We start from the raw sequence: 19,929 nt of genomic DNA, 5'->3' as shown, positions 1-19,929 counted from the left end.
GATGGGTGAATAAAAACATCAGAAGTTTATCTGAACTCAGAAATATGCCCAGATTTTGGTCCTGAAAATTACTTATTTGGAAAGCATACCCATTTCTATTATAATTCACTTTAGGAATTAGTGATATCATGGAGCAATTTTGATTTTTCAAACATGTTATGGATTTTTAAAGTCCTGAATCTGTAAAGGCAAAAGTGCCGAATGGACAATTATGGCTGATCGATGGAGAAATGGAGAAATAAAGTCACTGTGCAGCCTTGTAAATCTGAGATTACAAATCACTTAATCTGATTCTGAGGAATTCACCCATGGGTGGTGCGTGTAACTCTTCCAAAATTCTTAAAGTCCTGAAAGAATCAAGTGATTCCTCCCAGAGTCAGAGAGGAGAGCCTCCTTTCCCCACCTACAAACCCCCTGAATCAAGCCAAGGATGGTTCAGCCTTCCTCCAGTGGCTCCCTATCTCAGGATTCTGGGACAGCTAGCATTTGGCTATGCAACTGGGGACTGAGAAGGCCCAGGACATTGAAGAGGGGATGGGACTTCGGGAATCCAAGAGACTTCCCATAGTGAACCCAGAGCCTCACACCATGGTTTCACTTAGATGTTTATTTATTCATTTATTTGTTAATTCATTCTTTTATTCATGCAACAGCATTTCTAAATGGTATGACATATATTGGGTCCTTACATTTTCTACCTCTGTCCTACTCCCCTGACAGCTTAGAGACAGTTAGACTTTAAGTTGATTGAAGACAAGGACTATATCATGTCTGCCCATGAAAACTCAGAGCCATGTATAGTCCTTGATGCATAATAGGAATAAGTATTTATGAAATATCCTGTTGAGTGAATGAAATATTTTTAAATGTTAGGAAAAAGCACTGCAGAGTTCCAAAGAATAGCAAGAAGAGATAAGAAAGCCATCTTCAGTGATCAATGCAAAGAAATAGAGGAAAACAACAGAATGGGAAAGACTAGAGATCTCTTCAAGAAAATTAGAGATACCAAGGGAACATTTCATGCAAGGATGGGCTGGATAAAGGACAGAAATGGTATGGACCTAACAGAAGCAGAAGATATTAAGAAGAGGTGGCAAGAATACACGGAAGAACTGTACAAAAAAGATCTTCACGACCCAGATAATCAGGATGATGTGATCACTAATCTAGAGCCAGACATCTTGGAAAGTGAAGTCAAGTGGGCCTTAGAAAGCATCACTACAAACAAAGCTAGTGGAGGTGATGGAATTCCAGTTGAGCTGTTTCAAATCCTGAAAGATGATGCTGTGAAAGTGCTGCACTCAATATGCCAGCAAATCTGGAAAACTCAGCAGTGGCCACAGGACTGGAAAAGGTCAGTTTTCATTCCAATCCCAAAGAAAGGCAATGCCAAAGAATGCTCAAACTATTGCACAATTGCACTCATCTCACATGCTAGTAAAGTAATGCTCAAAATTCTGCAAGCCAGGCTTCAGCAATACGTGAACCGTGAACTCCCTGATGTTCAAGTTGGTTTTAGAAAAGGCAGAGGAACCACAGATCAAATTGCCAACATTCGCTGGATCATGGAAAAGCAAGAGAATTCCAGAAAGACATCTATTTCTGCTTTATTGACTATGCCAAAGCCTTTGACTGTGTGGATCACAATAAACTGTGGAAAATTCTGAAAGAGATGGGAATACAGACCACCTGACCTGCCTCTTGAGAAATCTGTATGCAGGTCAGGAAGCAACAGTTAGAACTGGACGTGGAACAACAAACTGGTTCCAAATAGGAAAAGGAGTACATCAAGGCTGTATATTGTCACCCTGCTTATTTAATTTCTATGCAGAGTACATCGTGAGAAATGCTGGGCTGGAAGAAACACAAGCTGGAATCAAGATTGCCGGGAGAAATACCAATAACCTCAGATATGCAGATGACACCACTCTTATGGCAGAGAGTGAAGAGGAGCTAAAAAGCCTCTTGATGAAAGTGAAAGAGGAAGGCAAAAAAGTTGGCTTAAAGCTCAACATTCAGAAAACGAAGATCATGGCATCTGGTCCCATCACTTCATGGGAAATAGATGGGGAAACAGTGGAAACAGTGTCAGACTTTATTTTTTTTTCGGCTCCAAAATCACTGCAGATGGTGACTGCAGCCATGAAATTAAAAGACGCTTACTGCTTGGAAGAAAAGTTATGACCAACCTAGATAACATATTCAAAAGCAGAGACATTACTTTGCCGACTAAGGTCCGTCTAGTCAAGGCTATGGTTTTTCCTGTGGTCATGTATGGATGTGAGAGTTGGACTGTGAAGAAAGCTGAGCGCCGAAGAATTGATGCTTTTGAACTGTGGTGTTGGAGAAGACTCTTGAGAGTCCCTTGGACTGCAAGGAGATCCAACTAGTCCATTCTGGAGATCAGCCCTGGGATTTCTTTGGAAGGAATGATGCTAAAGCTGAAACTCCAGTATTTTGGCTACCTCATGTGAAGAGTTGACTCATTGGAAAAGACTCTGTTGCTGGGAGGGATTGGGGGCAGGAGGAGAAGGCGATGACCGAGGATGAGATGACTGGAGGGCATCACGGACTCGATGGACGTGAGTCTGAGTCGACTCTGGGAGATGGTGATGAACAGGGAGGCCAGGCGTGCTGTGATTCAGGGGGTCGCAAAGAGTCAGACACGACTGAGCGACTGAACTGAACTGAAACAAAAATAGTGATGCTACCGTAGGGTCTTGTTTGAGGCTGTTTGGGCATTAGCAGTACCATGTTTTCAGTACTATGTGGTTGGTATTAGTAAGTTTCTCCTAAGAGTACTGGTGGGTTTCCCTAGCGGCGCAGTGGTAAAGAAACCACCTGCCAATGCAGGAGGCGTGAGGAATGGGGTTCAGCACCTGGGTTGCGGAGAGCCCCTGGAGGAGGAAATGAAACCACTCCAGTGTTACTGCCTGGGAAATCCCATGGACAGAGAAGCCTGGCAGGCTATAGTCCATGGTGTCTCAAAAGAGCTGGACATGACTTAGCAACCAAACAAAGAGTACAAAGACTACTGGTGGCCCAGGTGTCAGTGGCATTCGGGCATATAGAACACAGAGCTTTTGTTCAAGTGTTTTTGGGAACTCTCAGCAGTTATCGTTTGGCGGCCTCCCTCAAGTTACCCACATACAAGCCTTTAACCCATTTGACACAAGGGACTCTGTCAATACAAGCCCAGATGTCTGACCTTATGGTGTATTGAGAAGGACACAGAGCAGATTGAAAATTATCACCTCCAGTTATTTTCTTATTTGGAGAAGTGCTGGATTTCAGTTACCATGGTATCTATTTTACAGCCTTTAAGAAAAAACTGAATTTTATATTTGTGTATAGTTGATTAATAATGTGTTATCTTCAGTTGTACAACAAAGTGATTCAGTTACGCATATACAAGTATCTAGTGTTTTTCAAATTCGTTTCCCAATTAGGTTGTTACGTAATATTCAGCAGAGTTCCATGTGCGATACACTAGGTCCTTGTTGGTTACCCATTTTAAAAGTAGTAGTGTGTACATGTCCATCCAAAACTCCCTAACTATCCCTCTAATAACTTTCCAGTCACCCAATAAAGGAATCAGTTAAACTCAGTTTTTCTTTGTCTAGATTCTGCCTCATTTCTATAATCTTTTTCATATATTTTTCTAATTTGTCATGAAAACAAATGTAAACTGGTCAACATTATGCTGTAGCACCAGGCATTTCCTCGCTTGTCTGTTCGATTCAATTTGACTCAGACTAGAAAAGAATATTCTATTAGGATAAGTACACTGACTTTTACCATTCATACCTTCACAGAATTTCTTCTCGTATGGGATTCCATCTTTTGGATCAACACCCTTTAAGAGAGAAATGATGAGATTAGCAGTTTGCTTTTAAATTTATGAGACACAAGTACAGAATCCTCCCCAGATGGCTTTTAAAGCACAAAGGCAAATCAGTAGATAAAATCCTTTTAAGTCTCTTGAGCCCTTAATCCAAGGTAGCAACATTTTAGGCTTTAAGGACCTGGGGGCAGGAATAAGAAGAATCCAAAAACTGGACCATCTTGTTCAGAAGAATGCAGGGCAGGGCTCTGAGTGCTGGAAGTGTCCCTGGAGGGAGCACTGAGGGTCCAGTCAGTGCTGGGACACAGGATCAGCGTGGGCTCAGCGGTCTCTGAACTGGAGCTCTAAGTATCCTGACTTCTCCAGTGCCTAAGGAGCGATGCTTCTAGAGCAGTGATTCTCAACAGGGCTGGTTTTAAGGCAGCCCCCTACCCGCCCCTGCCCTGCAACCATCCCCAAGGGACTTTGGCAATGTCCGGAGACATCTTTGGTTGTTACAGCGTGGGGAGGGGGAGCTACAGGCATTTATAGGGAGAGGCCAGAGATGCCGCTGATCATCCTACATTTTGCAAGGCAGCCCAGACCATAAGACATCATCCCAAATGCTGATACAGTGAGACCGAGAAACCCATAAGTGAGGTTGAGCTTGCGAGTTGGACAGGGTTACCATCGCTGAGGGCACTTCCTAACACTGAATGCTAAGTCTGTGCTTAGTAGAGTAACTGGTCCTTGGAAGGTTCAAGCAGAGTCTGGATAACCCTAAGGAAAAGTTAATATACATATGTAGTTATGTTTTTTGCTTTGTTTTGCTTGTCAAACTCTGGGCTGGAGAGCACTGGCATTCCACTAGATAGTAATAGTATTAACAGTATTCTAGGAAGAGCCTGATGGTCAGAGATATATCGGAAACAGTGTGTTCACTCTCTCGGTCTTGGGGGCTCCCAGTGTGCAATAAAACATTAAAGATGCCGAGAAATTCGGAAGTAAAGAAAACTGTTTAGGCTTACTTGACCCAGTACTTTCTAAACCTGGGTATAGCACCCCTCCTCCTGTTTCTTTTAACCTCCCACTCGACAGCGGAGTTCCTGGACACAGTTAGGGAAATGTTGGACATGGTGGTTGCAAAATTCTCTCTGAGTTCAAGATGATTTTGTGATTCCGGGAGTCAGTTTTCCTCTATGGAAAGGGATAGGTGTGAAGGTCATGTGTCTTTTTCCAATTAACTGATGATGAACTCTGAGTCTTGGCTCTCTGAGCTCCTGGTGGATTTCCACTGGTATAGCACAGTCTCTTATTGGCCTTCCGTATGTAGGAGGGGTCACATGTCAGAGGCAGGGATGGGGTCATGGAACCAAGATAGGAGCTTCACATACTAATAACCTCCGTGTCATCCAACAGGACAGCTGAGCTTGACTCTATCAGAACAAGAGCTGCCTTAGGGGTCCTGACACCTCCATACCTTAAGACTAGGGGTGATGTCTTCCCCTCCTCAGGAGATGGCAATTTGACTAATGATAGGGTGGTTGGGGTGGGCTATATGAGGTACAATCTGTCTGGCTCTCCATATCCCAGAAACAATAGACCATCAGTGTCCTGGAGAGAAGAAACTATTTACAGAAACTTTCTCCTCTTCATCCAAGCAGACAAATTAGGCAGCCATTCAGAGGCAATTTATCCTGAAGCTGGGGAAACTTAAACTCCAAGGCCCCTTGTTTGTATGATTCCTGCCTGTGTGTGTGCTGGGAGCAGCTGGGAGCTGTTTTAGGTGGAGAGTGTTTTAGGTGGAGAGGAGTCTGGGCTGCAGTCAGAACAATGTTTCCACTTAAGCACTCCTGGTAAATTGGAAAAGAGATCTCAAAAGAAAAGGACCTGAATTTCCAAGACTCCAGGAATTTGTTAAGATTTCTTTTATCATTCTAGTTAATCATACTTTTATACTTGATTTTGTATTTGGTATACTTTTTCCTTTATGCTGCTGCTGCTGCTGCTGCTGCTGCTGCTGCTGCTGCTGCTGCTAAGCTGCTTCAGACGTGTCTGACTCTGTGCGACCCCATAGATGGCAGCTCACCAGGCTCCCCCATCCCTGGGATTCTCCAGGCAAGAACACTGGAGTGGGTGAGAACCCCTCAAATCCTATAAGTTCAAGACCTCACAAAATTTAGATTTGCTGCCATTGCTGTCCTCAGATAAGTGTTTGGCTTCTCTCCTTCCTTCCCTTTTCTCTACTGGAAGCTACTAATTTATTATTCATAAGGAACCAGGGTAGCAGCATAGATGCTTCGGGATGTAGGTAGTGGGGAAGCTACAGGTAATTTCCACTCTGCCTGGCCAGCTTTATGAAACAGGAAAAAAATGGCTGCAATGAAATGGTGACAGCATGCGGTTTGCTCCACCAGCTGTTTGGGTTGCTGTAAAAACTTTGCTAACACCACGATTCATTTAATTTCACACTGTTTCAGACAGAACCAAGGGGTTAGATGTGAGTGACCTTAAACAAGACTTACAGTGCCTGTGACTGAGAGCCTCAGCTCTCATTACATCATTGACACTTTTCACGTGTGATTGGATTCTATGCCTCTCTTTCAAACAGCAGAAAAAGAGTTGCCTTAGCCTACCATCTATCTTCTTCCTTAGGTCTGACTAAGCAAACAGGCAATGGGCTTGTAAGGAGGGCAGAAAGCCGGAGAAGAAGGTTAAGTCTGAATTTAGTTTCTTACCCAAATGCCATTACAGTTGGAATCTTGATATGAGTCCCAGTTGTCTGGCCTACAGAGAGGACAGCCACATGAGTCTTCAGCACGTATGTATCACTCTGAATGTCAGCTTCCAAATGAACGAATGAATGAATGAGTGCTACACCAAGTGTCACCGACAGCCAACAGGCTCTTCAAGGAAAAATGCCACACGCCATTGTGCGTTGTGGCCCACAGAACCCCCACTCGGCCTCTTTGTCATTCTCTTGGCTTTGGGTGTTTGCTGGGAGCTGGGGACCAAATGTAGCCTTTTCATAACTGACTACGTTCATGGGTGGTATTGTTGGGTAATGGTGCTGATGAGCGTAATGAACACATCTGCAGTCTATTTTCTTCAGACAGGCGATACCATTAAAGTTACGCCTCTAAAGTCCCAAACATCTGGTTAATGCTTCAGCACTGTAGTCACAGCTAAGATGAAGGCTGGCATATCCAGTTTGAGTTCTGAGATGGGATTGGCTGCACATCAGCCTGGGACTAAAATGAAACCCGCACTCCACGCCCCGCAGCTCTTGCCTTACTCTTGGCGGAAAAGGCTGCTCTTTCTGGGCCCAGGGCTGCCTGTAGAGCTCGAGCAGGAGGAGGGATAAACATCCACAAGAACCTGTCTACTCACTTGTTCCTTCCACTGGACTGTAAACTCGTATTTCTGTTTGTTCACCGCACAGCATGATGCAGAGTGCTTGGCAATGCTCCATGAGCATTTTGGGGGGCAATAAAATGAACAATTACTGTTTTTTTTTTTTTTCATTGAGTTTTACTTCAGTGAGGACATGGAAGTCCCTTCTCTCTGTAAGCACGAATCCCCTAGGCTGGAGGAGATCATTATGCCTCCTGCCTCCTTTTCAGAAGGTAATTTTCAAAATCAGTGATGAGCAGAGACCATTACCTTCTGCCTGGGTATGCCATCTTGTTGCTGTCGTTGCAATCTCTCCCTCGCCAGTGAAAGCCCCGCAGTGTCTGAAAGTGAAGAGCACACATAGGAAGGGTCAGTTCTGCTTTGATGCTGTCCACGGTGAAGGCCAGTCAGAGCTGTCAGAGGGGTATTGACATCTGCAGTTTCAAATTCAAATATAGTCTGGGAACACCAGAGATCACTAAGAAAATTAAAATGAATATGCTAAGACCTCCCGAGTGAGGTGAAGTATAATATGGTGCCAGGGCCAATCATAGGTGTAGCATGCACACACCACGCGTGTGTGTGTGTGTGTGCTGTTGTGTATGTGCCAATATGTGAAAGTATGGGGGTGCAACTGTGTGAATTTGTAAATACGTGAGCATGTGTGCATTCACATGGTTATGCAAATGCATGTTTCACACATGTGTGTCTGTGTGTACATGTGTGTTCATGTGTATGTGTCTATGTGTACTTCCACACACAGCAGGGCCATCCAACTCCCTGAACTTTCTCTATTAATCATCAACCTTCTCAGGCCCCAAAGCAATTGGTTTATTTTGTCCAACGATTAATAATTTTACTGAATAATTAAAAACTCTAGCCAAACTGGTTATTTGCATGGATTTATTATATTTTGACATGTCTGATTCAAAAGGATCACGAACCATGATGATGTCAAACAATGCTTTTATTTCTCAAATTGCCAGGTAGAGTATCTGAGATCCCATCAAGTTTGGAAAGTTTGTGACATCTGTTACTTGCTTGTTGAATTTCACAGAGAATATTACGATATCCTAACTGTTCTAAATCAAACATGTGCACACAAACACATATACACTTTTAAAAACTAAGTTAAAATATATTTAAGAATTTTGAAAATAATTCATGACGTTTTCAAGATAACTGTTATCCCCATGGAGAATTCCAGCTGGGAATGACTTCAGGAAATGAAAACAGTCTAGGCCTAAGATCCACTTTGATGGTCCATGTGGAGATAGCATAAAGGTATAGAAACATTATAAAATGGTGTATTACCAAATTAATAATACATTCAAATGGCATTCAATCTTGTCTTATTAAAGGAAAGAAATTTATAGGAAGCAATGCAATATTTACTGAACGTCTGGTTACTCTTAACAATACTTACTGGGAAATCACTATATTTGTCTGAATCGGCATCACTGAATGGCACAGAATTTTGTGTAGCTCTAGAAGAAAGAAAATTAAACACCTGTGAGCTAAGAAAAAAGAACGTGTTTGTGAAAATAAATACAGACATGTTTAGATGTGACTGTGTTGAGTTTACTTAACAAAACCCCATTCTAAAAATAAAATTGCGGGCCTAAATAAAAATTTTAAAAGTAAAGATAAAATTGAGTACCAGCCCAAATTTACTTATTTCTGTTTGCCACTCAACAGAATGATTTTCTCTCTGACATTTTACTTGGCCTATATGGGTAAGTAAAATATAATGAACTCAAGTTTTAGAGGGCATGGGATATGGCTGTTGAGGTTCTCAGGAAAAGAGACTGCATTTTTGGGCCAATGAACTTAGTACTAGAGATTTTACACATTTTACATATTCTGGGACAAAAGTCTTTTCTTAAGAGTCTCCTCTTTTAAATCACTTCATCTGAGAACCGTTAGGCATTTAGTTGTCAATCCCCTTCAAGAACCGGGTGTAACTGATGTGACTGATGATCGAGCAATTAATGCCAAAAACTATGGATACCTCCTTTGAATGAGGATTTCCCTTAAATCTTTACCACCAGACTCTCCCCAGCTTCCAAAGGCCAAACATTGTTTTCCCTTTAGGAGAATCACTTAACAGAGTAGCAGGCAAGTGCCATCATACGGCAGAGGAGGTTACTCTTGGAGCTTAGAATGTAGAGAGAGTACCACGCTCCCTTATAGGTTTTAGTAAATGGTCTTCTGAATCAAGAGCTTCTGAGCAGTTCTGAGAGTCTCAAGGCTAGCGAATTCAGCCAGAGCCAGCATGGAGCCTAACTGGTGGTGTGGAGCCTGTCTTAAGAGCTCCGGGATGGTGGAGCCACTGGAAGTCCACTTTATAGATCTCTTGGGAGATGACATCCCCTGTAAAAATAGATAGCGTTCTCCTATGTATGTATTTGACCTCTTGGATAGCTGTTTTAGGCTCCTAGTTGAGAAAAGGAGGAAAGACACAGAGCAAGAGAAAGAATAAGAGGAAGAGGGGGAGGGAGAGGGATGGGTTAGGGAGGAGAGAGAGGATGAACAAACCCAAACAGCCATATTATCAATCTGAGAAAAAGCACCGGGTAAAAGGTCTCTCTCAATGATGTCAAAACTATCTCCTTCTACCTTTGCCACCTTGGGGGTGAGAGTTTGTCCTTGAAGGAAGGAACAATGAGTTGTTTCTAGAATTAGAACACTTGGTCACTAAATTAACCTTTACTTGTTTATTTTAAAGGCTCAGAGTAACTAACCAAAACCATACATTCTAGACATGCATGGGTAGATTGGCCATCCTAAATCTCATAAGTTGCAATTTACATAAACTCCACAATCCCTTATTCATAGCCTGCATATCCAAACAGTCCTGAAAACCAAGAGTGGTTTCTTATTTTCAGTGTTGAAGCTAATTTATTTGGTGGCAAAATTTAACCTAAACCAATCTAAGGCAATTCATAACCTGCTGCTGCTAACTCGCTTCAGTCGTGTCCGACTCTGTGCGACCCCATAGGCGGCAGCCCACCAGGCTCCCCCGCCCCTGGGATTCTCCAGGCAAGGACACTGGAGTGGGTTGCCATTTCTTTCTCCAATGCATGAAAGTGAAAAGTGAAAGTGAAGTCGCTCATAACCTATACCCTACTTAATATGACTATCCATATATTTCACTGCTGAAATATAAATGTGTTTAATCAGGAGTGCTAAGAGTGTAAGTGAGTGTGGTGAGTTATAGTATATGCATGATATGTCACTTTCTTAAAATCTGGGAAATTCTGAATTCCAAATTACATCTGGCTCCAAGGTTTTGGACAAAGCGTTGTTGACTTTTACTATCATTGCTTCTGCAAAACTGTATAAAATTTGATGCATTGTGTATCCTTATAGGTGCCTGGTTGTATGCCAAAATATTCATTCATTCATTCCATAGCTATTTTTGAAGTCCCTACCATGTGCCAGACATCATGTTAGATATTAAGGATGAGTATTAGATACATTTCCTATGCTAGAAGAGCTCAGTGATGGATGGGGAAAACAATGCATTAATAGATAGCTACAGTGCTATGGAGAAAATTCTCTAAGAGAGTTGTGCACGCAGAGGGAAGACATTTCCCTCTCTACAGGGAAGGAGGCAATCTTAAGGTGAAATTTAAAGGATTAGAAAGTATTTTCAAAGCAAGTAATTGGGTGACAGGCATTCTAGTAGGAAGGAAAAATATGGGAAGCCCTTTAACATAGCTCTAGGTTCTGAAATTAGACTCCTTGGATTTGAATCCCAGGTCTGCTGTAAACTTAAGGCAAATTATTTCATCATTTTTACATCTGTTGGCTCATTTGTAAATGGGGTCAATGTCAGTATCTGCTTCCTTGGACTGTTGCAAAGACTAAATGAGTTGTTACATGTGAAGTGAGGAAGACCTGTGCCAAGCATGTGGTAAGTATTCACAAAATATTAGCTCTTTTCTTTATTAGGCACAGTGCTAATAAGCTATCCCAAGGGTGGCTTCTAGGACTGGGCAAACAGGCCTAAGTTGTCTGGTCTTCTGACATTTTGGTTTCTGGATATATCCCCAATTCAACCCATGGGTTCTCTTCAGATTTTCAGATTCCCAGCCATACAATGTCCAATCCAGTTATGCATGTCTATTATTTTTAGATATTTTTACCATAAATTTCTTTGCTGTAAGTACCTTCACAGCAAGCATTTTTGTTACAAACATTCTCACTGTGTAGCTAATTGGCCATAAGACAATTTTGCCATAAAAGGTAAAATGACTGGTTGATAGTTTGTTTTGATATGTATCATATGAAAATCATGACAAATGATGATGATTTGCCCCAAGAGCCAGTTTCTTATTTCTAAACACATTACAGTAGAGGAGAAAGAGGCTGAGGGCCTGAAAAAGTGCAAGTTTGAACTCACATTTCCCATAAACCTCTGGAATGTTTATCAACAGACATGTGACCAGATGCCAGGATCACACAACAGTATAGAGGCTTTCATAACAGAATACAAATGTGTGTGTGCTCAGAGGTGTCCGACTGTTGCAGCCCCATGGACTGTAGCCCACCAGGCTCTTTTCTAGGCAAAAACATAGGAATGAGATGCAATACAAAGGTTGGGTATAAATATGCATCCTAATATTTGGAAATTGATACTTCCTCTAACAAAGGAAGAAATTTTAGCAAAAAGAAAAACTGTGATGCCGAATGAGGAGGCGAATCAATGTGTAAAGCACTAAGAATGAACAACCTGGAAGAAAAGTGCTCAGGTACAAGTCACAAAATAAGGTCAGTCATCTGCACAGTAGTGCCATTAAATCTACGCACCCTTTAAAGGGACTTCCATGGTGGCTCAGATGGTAAAGCATCTGCCTACAATGTGGGAGACCTGGGTTCAATCCTTGGGTTGGGAAGATCTCCTGGAGAAGAAAATGGCAACCCACTCCAGTACTCTTGCCTGGAAAATCCCATGGACAGAAGAAACTGGTAAGCTACAGTCCATGGGGTTGCAAAGAGTTGGACATGACTGCCTTTCATTTTTCACCCTTTAAATATATTCAGATATTTTATATTTAGTAATAAAGTCTCTTTAATTTTGTAATTAGCCTCATGGCTAATTAGTTATATGGTGAAACTAATGTTTGTGGCAGCAAAGATGTTTAAAACAGGAAACTTATAGTGAAAATACCTAGAACTCCAGTTGGCTGGTGCAGCTAATCACCTGCTTGCTGCTCCTGCCCTTTGCCTGGGGTCTGGCTGACAAGCTTGACCCAGTGAGCAACTGTGACTGCAGCTGAATGTTATTTGTTACATAATATTGAGCTATTCAAGCTCAAAATGCCTAAAACTATGTCATGAAACTGGGGCATTACAACAAAAGAAAACCAGGGAAAATAAAGTATCCATGAGTATCTGCCTCACATTTGAATCCCAGGCAGCAGTGCAGGCTCAGAGTGGCTCTGTTTCTTCTGCACATGGATGTGTTACATGCATCTCTGTAAGATGCAATGAAAGCAGAGAAAACCATGGAAAGATCCATCCTGACATGGTTACATGGCTCACCATGTGGCGGGGATAGGGATGGAGGTGTGTGGCAAGAGCAGGGCAGAAGCAAGAAGGAACAAATGAGAAAAGCCAAGAACGATGAATTAAAAATGTGATTAACATAGCATATGATAGCCTGTGTGAATTTATGTGAAATAATATATAGGTGGGCTTGAGCATTTGGAAATTCAATAAAAAGAATAAATTATCGATATTAAGAGGGGACCCTCCTGACTCACCATTGCTGCAATAAAAAAAGAAAAAATTAGGCAGTGTATCGACACTGTGAATTCTGATCAGAACAAAACAACAAAATCCTTGGTTGCCCCATGGTAGTAGCCTAGTATCCTGCACATTTGTGTCTATTAAATTAGTGCGTTTTCTTTGTTTATTCATTTGTTTCTTCACTGAGTCCCTACTGAGGTCAAGCACTGTGGTAGTGACCAGGGCTAAAAAGTTTACCAAGAAATGGTATCCTCACTCTGAAAAGCTGTTGGTAGGTGTGGGAGACTGGTGGGGAAGCAGCCAGGGAAGAACAGGGTGCAGGATCAGGTGCCAGGGAGCGTGGGGGTACCGAGGAGGCTAGCTACGTGGTCAAAGACAGGCTGGGAGCTGGAAAACTTCTTCCCATGGGTGGAGATGCCACCATTGCATTTTGAAGGCATTAGAACAAACAAGGGGGCACAGAGAGAGGCAAGGAGCAGGAAAGATGTTCTTACTGGAGGGGATTTTACGGAAGGGTTAATGCAGTAGAAGACACGTAGGTCTTTCTCTACTACCTGTTGACTGTTGCTGGATCAGGCGTTAAATGAACTAGAACCAACCTGCTCATCTGAAAGTGGGGCTCAGGGTCAAGGGACAGACAGTGTAGTGGTTCTGGGTCCAAATGTCATATGAATCCATGACTAGTTCTGTGAGTTTGGGAAAATAACTTTACATCTTTAAAAAGGGGGACAAAAATGGGGTCTGCTAACAGGACTGCATTTACAAGAGTTCCTGGTAAAGAGACAGTACTGGGTTATTCTTCTTTGTCATTATTATCACCGAGCCACAGGTTATTTGAAGAATAAATGAGGTTGCATGTAAGTGTGATTTATAAACCAAACAGCACTGAATAAATTGTGACCTGGTATGAATTATACTAGAAGCACAATGGTTTTTAGAAGAAGAAAAACATATTGCTTTTGCTTTTTCATAAAAAGAATTTCCCTTTTAAATTGGGCCTGATAAATCTCTGGCCACAGATGCTCTTGAATTCAGTGTTTCAAAGGTGGTTCAATTGCAGAGATGTCGTTTTGGTCCTGCAGGCCCACGTTTGACACAGAAAATGTAATGATGATTTCAGCAAGGAGGAGACAGGAGTCTCAATTCAACAAGAGCTAGGCATGATGAAATGATCAGGGGCCTGGGGACCTAGGGACCTGGCTGTCTCTCAGCCCCCCAGCATCTTCTTTCATGTCTGATATTCCCCCTCCACTCCTCATATCCTGATGCTGTCCGCCTCCACCTCTATTCATGAAAAGCAGTGTTGATAACTGTTTCCGGGATCTAGGCCAGCACTTCACACAGCTGGCTTACAGGAACTCATGTGGGCAGATGAACCAGGAAAAGTTTTTAAACTAAGAGGTTCTGAATGTGGGTCAGAAGCACAGCCTTCTCCTCTCCTGAGATACTTTCAAAGCTGTTCAGTGGCTTTAGCTTCCGTGAAGCTGATGAGATGAAGGATGGAGGAACATAGGAAAAGTTCCTCTGTTGTGGGCTCAACTGTGTTCACCAAAGAGAGCTGTTGAGGTTCTAACCCCTGGTCCCTGTGAATGGGAACTGACTTGGAAAGAGGATGTTTGCAGATGTTGTTAAGTTAGGATGAGGTTATTAGTTCAGTTCAGTTCAGTCACTCAGTCTTTGTCTCCCCATGGACCTTCAGCATGCCAGGCTTCCCTGTCCATCACTAGTTCCCAGAACTTGCTAAACTCATGTTAATCAAGTCAATGATGCCATTCAGCCATCTCATCCTCTGTTATTCCCTTTTCTTCCTACCTTCAATCCTTCCCAGAATCAGGGTCTTTTCCAATGAATCAGTTCTTCAAATCAGGTGGCCAAAGTGTTGGAGCTTCACCTTCAGCAACAGTCCTTCCAATGAATATTCAGGACTGATTTCCTTTAGGAGGTCATTAGGGTGGTCCCTACATTACCAGATGGCTAACATTGAAACCAGATTGATTATATTCATTGCAGCCAAAGATGGAAAACCTCTATACAGTCAGCAAAAACAAGACTGGGAGCTGAATGTGGCTCAGATCATGAACTCCTTATTGCCAATTTCAGACTTAAATTGAAGAAAGTGGGGAAAACCACTAGACCATTCAGGTATGACCTAAATCAAATCCCTTACAATTAACAGTGGAAGTGAGAAATAGATTTAAGGGACTAGATCTGATAGACAGAGTGCCTGATGATCTATGGACGGAGGTTCATGACATTGTACAGGAGACAGGGATCAAGACCATCCCCAAGAAAAACAAATGCAAAATAGCTGTCTAAGGAGGCCTTACAAACAGCTGTGAAAAGAAGAGAAGGGAAGAGCAAAGGAGAAAAGGAAAGATATACCCATTTGAATGTGGAGTTCCAACCAATAGCAAGGGGAGATAAGAAAGCCTTCCTTAGCTATCAATGCAAAGAAATAGAGGAAAACAACAGAATGGGAAAGACTAGAGATCTCTTCAAGAAAATTAGAGATACCAAGGGGACATTTCATGCAAAGATGGGTTCAATAAAGGACAGAAATGGTATGGACCTAACAGAAGCAGAAGATATTAAGAAGAGGTGGCAAGAATACACAGAAGAACTGTACAAAAAAGATCTTCATGACCCAGATAATCATGATGGTGTGATCACTCACCTAGAGCCAGACATCCTGGAATGTGAAGTCAAGTGGGCCTTAGGAAACATCACTACGAACATAGGTAGTGGAGGTGATGGAATTCCAGTTGAGCTGTCTAAAAGATGATACTGTGAAAGTGCTGCACTCAATTTGTCAGCAAATTTGGAAAACTCAGCAGTGGCCATAGGACTGGAAAAGGTCAGTTTTCATTCCAATCCAAAGAAAGGCAATGCCAAAGAATGCTCAAACTACTACATAATTGCACTCATCTCACGTGCTAGTAAAGTAATGCTCAAAATTCTCCAAGCCAGGCTTCAGCAATATGTGAACCATGAACTTCCAGATGTTCAAGCTGGTTTTAGAAAAGGCGGAGGAACCAGAGATCAAATTGCCAACATCCTCTGGATCATCAAAAAAGCAAGAGAGTTCCAGAAAAAAACGTCTATTTCTGCCTTATTGACTATGCCAAAGCCTTTGACTGTGTGGATCACAATAAACTGTGGAAAATTCTGAAAGAGATGGGAATACCAGACCACCTGACCTGCCTCTTGAGAAACCTATATACAGGTCAGGAAGCAACAGTTAGAACTGGACATGGAACAACAGACTGGTTCCAAATAGGAAAAGGAGTACGTCAAGGCTGTATATTGTCACCCTGCTTATTAACTTCTATGCAGAGTACATCATGAGAAATGCTGGGCTGGAGGAAGCACACGCTGGAATTAAGATTACCAGGAGAAATATCAGTAACCTCATCACAGATGACACCAGCCTTATGGCAGAAAATGAAGAAGAACTAAAGAGCTTCTTGATGAAAGTGAAAGAGGAGAGTGAAAAAGTTGGCTTAAAGTTCAACATTCAGAAAACTAAGATCATGGCATCTGGTCCCATCACTTTATGGCAAATAGAAGGAGAAATGGTGGAAACAGTGGTTGACTTCTGTTTTGGGGGCTCCAATATCACTGCAGATGGTGATTGCAGCCATGAAATTAAAAGACGCTTTTACTTCTTGGAAGGAAAGTTATGATCAACCTAGATAGCGTATTAAAAAGCAGAGACATTACTTTGCCAACAAAGGTCCGTCTAGTCAAGGCTATGGTTTTTCCAGTAGTCATGTATGGATGTAAGAGTTGGACCAAAAGAAAGCTGAGCGCCGAAGAACTGATGCTTTTGAACTATGGTGTTGGAGAAGACTCTTGAGAGTTCCTTGGACTTCAAGGAGATCCAACCAGTCCATCCTAAAGGAGATCAGTCCTGGGTATTCATTGGAAGGACTGAGGCTGAAGCTGAAACTCCAATACTTTGGCCATCTGATGCGAAGAGCTGACTCATTTGAAAAGACCCTGATGCTGGGAAAGACTGAGGGCGGGAGGAGAAGGGGATGACAGAGGATGAGATGGTTGGATGGCATCATCAACTCAATGGAGATGAGTTTGGGAAAACTCAAGGAGTTGGTGATGGACAGGGAGGCCCGGCGTGCTGCAGTTCATGCAGTCACAAAGAATTGGACACGACTGAGCAACTGAACTGAACTGAATTAATCCAACATGACTGGTTATAAAAGGAAAAGACAGACACACAGGGAAGCTGTCCATGCACGAAGAGGAAGGCAGAGATGGAGTGATGCAGCTGCAAGCTCAGGGTTGCCAAGGATGGAGAGCCACTGCCAGAAGCTAAGAGCTAAGGAGGATTCCACCCAGAGTCTCTGAGGGAATATCAGTGGGACTAGAGTCTCAGAGGGACCTTACCCACACATTGCTTTCAAACTTTCAACCTCCAGAACTGGGAGATAATGCATTTCTATTGTTCTAAGGTACCCAGGTTGGGGTATTTTAGTACAGCAGCCCTAAGAAATGAATATAACCTCTCAGTTCAGGCATAAGGCCTGACTCTCTCATCTCTGGAGAGTTCTCCCCTCTATCCCTTCACAGTGAGAGCCAGGCTGGACCAGAATGCACTCAAGTGATAGGAACTGCCTGCAGGAGAGTGAGAATGAAAGTAACAGGGGCCCGGGCAGATGGCATGGTCTCAGTGAATATGTTACAGAGAAGGAATATTATTTTGAGTCATTAAAGCATTATCTGTACATGTAGCACCTGTGGTCTGGCTCCAGAACTAGAATGTGAGCACTCGGGAGGACACAGTTAAGCAGGAGCCTAGGAAACTGCCATGCTTCCCCACCAGGGCTCAGGCCAAGAGTCTGCATCTTTAAAACCTCCCAAATGGCTCTATAGCTTGAGTTGAGACATGGGAAAAACTGAGGTTTGGAGACATGAAGCGGCCCAAGTTCTCAAATCTGGCTCAAGACACAGCACTGCAAAGGAGTCCAAAAGGGGATGTTTCCAGAGAACAAGTGTGTTCCAATATACCTAGGGGTGTATGTTGGGTCCTTGTGGCTGGGAGAAGTTACCTTTTTAAAAAACTTTTTGGCTACACCATGTGGCAGGTGGAATCATAGTTCCCCGACCAAGGATCAAACCCATGCCCTCAGCAGTGGAAGCAGAGGCTTAACCACGGGAAAGAAATCCTGGAAAAATTACCTCTGTAAGACTCAGTTTCCTTATCTTCAAAATGGGAATAGTGATGGAATTATGAGAATTCCGTGCAGAAATGCAGTGAAAGTTCAGTATCTGGCCCTGGGAATAGTGGCCGTACAGTGGCAGGCAGCAGCCCTGCCCCAGTGACAAGGGAAGGAGCTGGGTGGAAGGAGACCTATGTTATTTTTCCTCTTAGTCCAACGTGCCTCTCAGGATACTGTTCCGTCTTTCAATATTCTGGACAGTAGTTATGACACCCAGCACAATCTTAGAGTGAGCTGGAGCATGGGATTTTAAACTGAGACAGGAGGGCTTGGGAACTCTGGACAGTATCCCTGCATTTGGCACCCTGTTCATAAATATTAGCGCTAAGGTTTTTAGGTAATAGGTTGCGCTCTTGAAAACAAAGGTCCTTTTCCAGCCTCATGAGTGCCTTGCACTAAAGATGCTCAAAGAGTCCTCATCATAATGGGTGGCTGACCTCGTCCGGATCTTACACAGCAAGGAGGGGCTGTCCTGCTCCGGTGTGAGCAGGCAGGCTGTGTTCCAGCCCAGGACTGTAAGTCAGGCTTGGAGGTTCAAAGATGCTGGTATTCAGTATATTTCCAAAATGATTTGTTCTAAGCTAATTTGTCTTCCAGTTTCTATACAAGTCATGAGCAAGAAACACTTTCACCTTCAGAAAGATGCCTTTTAACTTGAAGATTATTTTCATCATTAGAAAACAGAAACCACTAAAGATGCTTTCCCCTGTTAGTGCTCAGGAGGGGGCATTCATATACATACAGTTTAATCTTCTGACAGATCTTGGCCAAAAATGGGAGTGAACAAATATCAGAACCACTTCTGGAGTACTTCTGGAGAGAAAAGCAAAAACAGAAAGATTTATTTATTTCAAGGAATGGTTCTCCAGTTTCTAAAGGTACATCCTCTCTTCTTGGCTCCACATTTTGAATTTCTGGACTCTTCTTTCTCCTGAATCTGGGCCATATTACTTAACTCAATTTACCCCTTGTTTCTGTCCCCACACTCCAAATTCATTGCACCTGTGTGCTGGCTCCTGACCTTGAAGGTCTCCCTTCAAGATCCTCTTGTCTTTTCCAGCTCTTCCCAAAAGAAGAGGCCCATCTTGGTCCATTCTACTCAGACAGCATTCTTCTCCTCACTATCTTCAGTGGCTTTAAAAAAGGATTTGGAAAATAAAGACTGTTTTCAAATAAGACAATTCCATCCTGTTAAGAGATAAAATAAAGACTAATGGGAGAGATGGCTTAGGAAGAAGGAAGGCCCCTTCCCTGGGGCGTGGAGGGGTGGAAGGGGTGCAGATGAAGCCCCCAGAGTTTCCTGAGCAAAGGGATTTCAGACAGCAGTTTACATAAGACTCTAGCTGGGGGATAAATTTAAAACCCTGGCTTTTTTTTTTTTTTTAAATTAAAAAGTGTTTTTAGACGTATTGCAGTTCCTATGATGCTTTTCACAGACAAAAGGAAAAACAACTGGGTAGAAAAAGTCAGGAACTGGCATTTATCAACAAAGAGAGAAAGGGAGACAGGTATCTCCTGCTTTTTTAACGTTTACTTCACGCCACCTTGATTCGATGAAAGACCTAAGTTAGTATCTATTTTCATGAACTGAAAGAAATCGGAAGAGGAGTTTTCACTTTCATAAAAACAGGAAAAAAAAAAAAAAGCGAAAAGCAAAAATAGTGTTCATCATCTGTTCTGCAGGAGTGAGAGTGGAGCCAGTGAGTAACCCCGAGTACT

At 42.6% G+C, this 19,929-nt stretch overlaps 1 protein-coding gene across 5 annotated transcripts in view; it reads right to left on the bottom strand.

Annotated features, from left to right (window-relative positions):
• AOAH (acyloxyacyl hydrolase) overlaps positions 1–19,929 on the bottom strand; it is a 199,116-nt gene that overhangs the window by 107,388 nt on the left and 71,799 nt on the right. For all 5 annotated transcript variants that reach the window (XR_009600488.1, XM_042248592.2, XM_060415018.1 and 2 more), the window contains 5 exons: positions 18,953–19,023; positions 8,643–8,703; positions 7,487–7,557; positions 6,562–6,610; positions 3,808–3,856 (listed from right to left, as the gene is read on the bottom strand). Coding sequence is in view for 4 of the 5 variants with exons in the window: in XM_042248592.2 (XP_042104526.1) it covers positions 3,808–3,856; positions 6,562–6,610; positions 7,487–7,557; positions 8,643–8,703; positions 18,953–19,023 (301 nt within the window). In the remaining variant the exon portion in view is untranslated. The remainder of the gene's footprint in view (positions 1–3,807; positions 3,857–6,561; positions 6,611–7,486; positions 7,558–8,642; positions 8,704–18,952; positions 19,024–19,929) is intronic.

This window comes from Ovis aries, chromosome 4 (genome assembly GCF_016772045.2).
Source record: "Ovis aries strain OAR_USU_Benz2616 breed Rambouillet chromosome 4, ARS-UI_Ramb_v3.0, whole genome shotgun sequence".
NCBI lineage: Eukaryota > Metazoa > Chordata > Mammalia > Artiodactyla > Bovidae > Ovis > Ovis aries.
The sequence above is the reverse complement of the archived record's forward strand: the minus strand, read 5'-3'. Positions and strand labels throughout refer to the sequence as shown.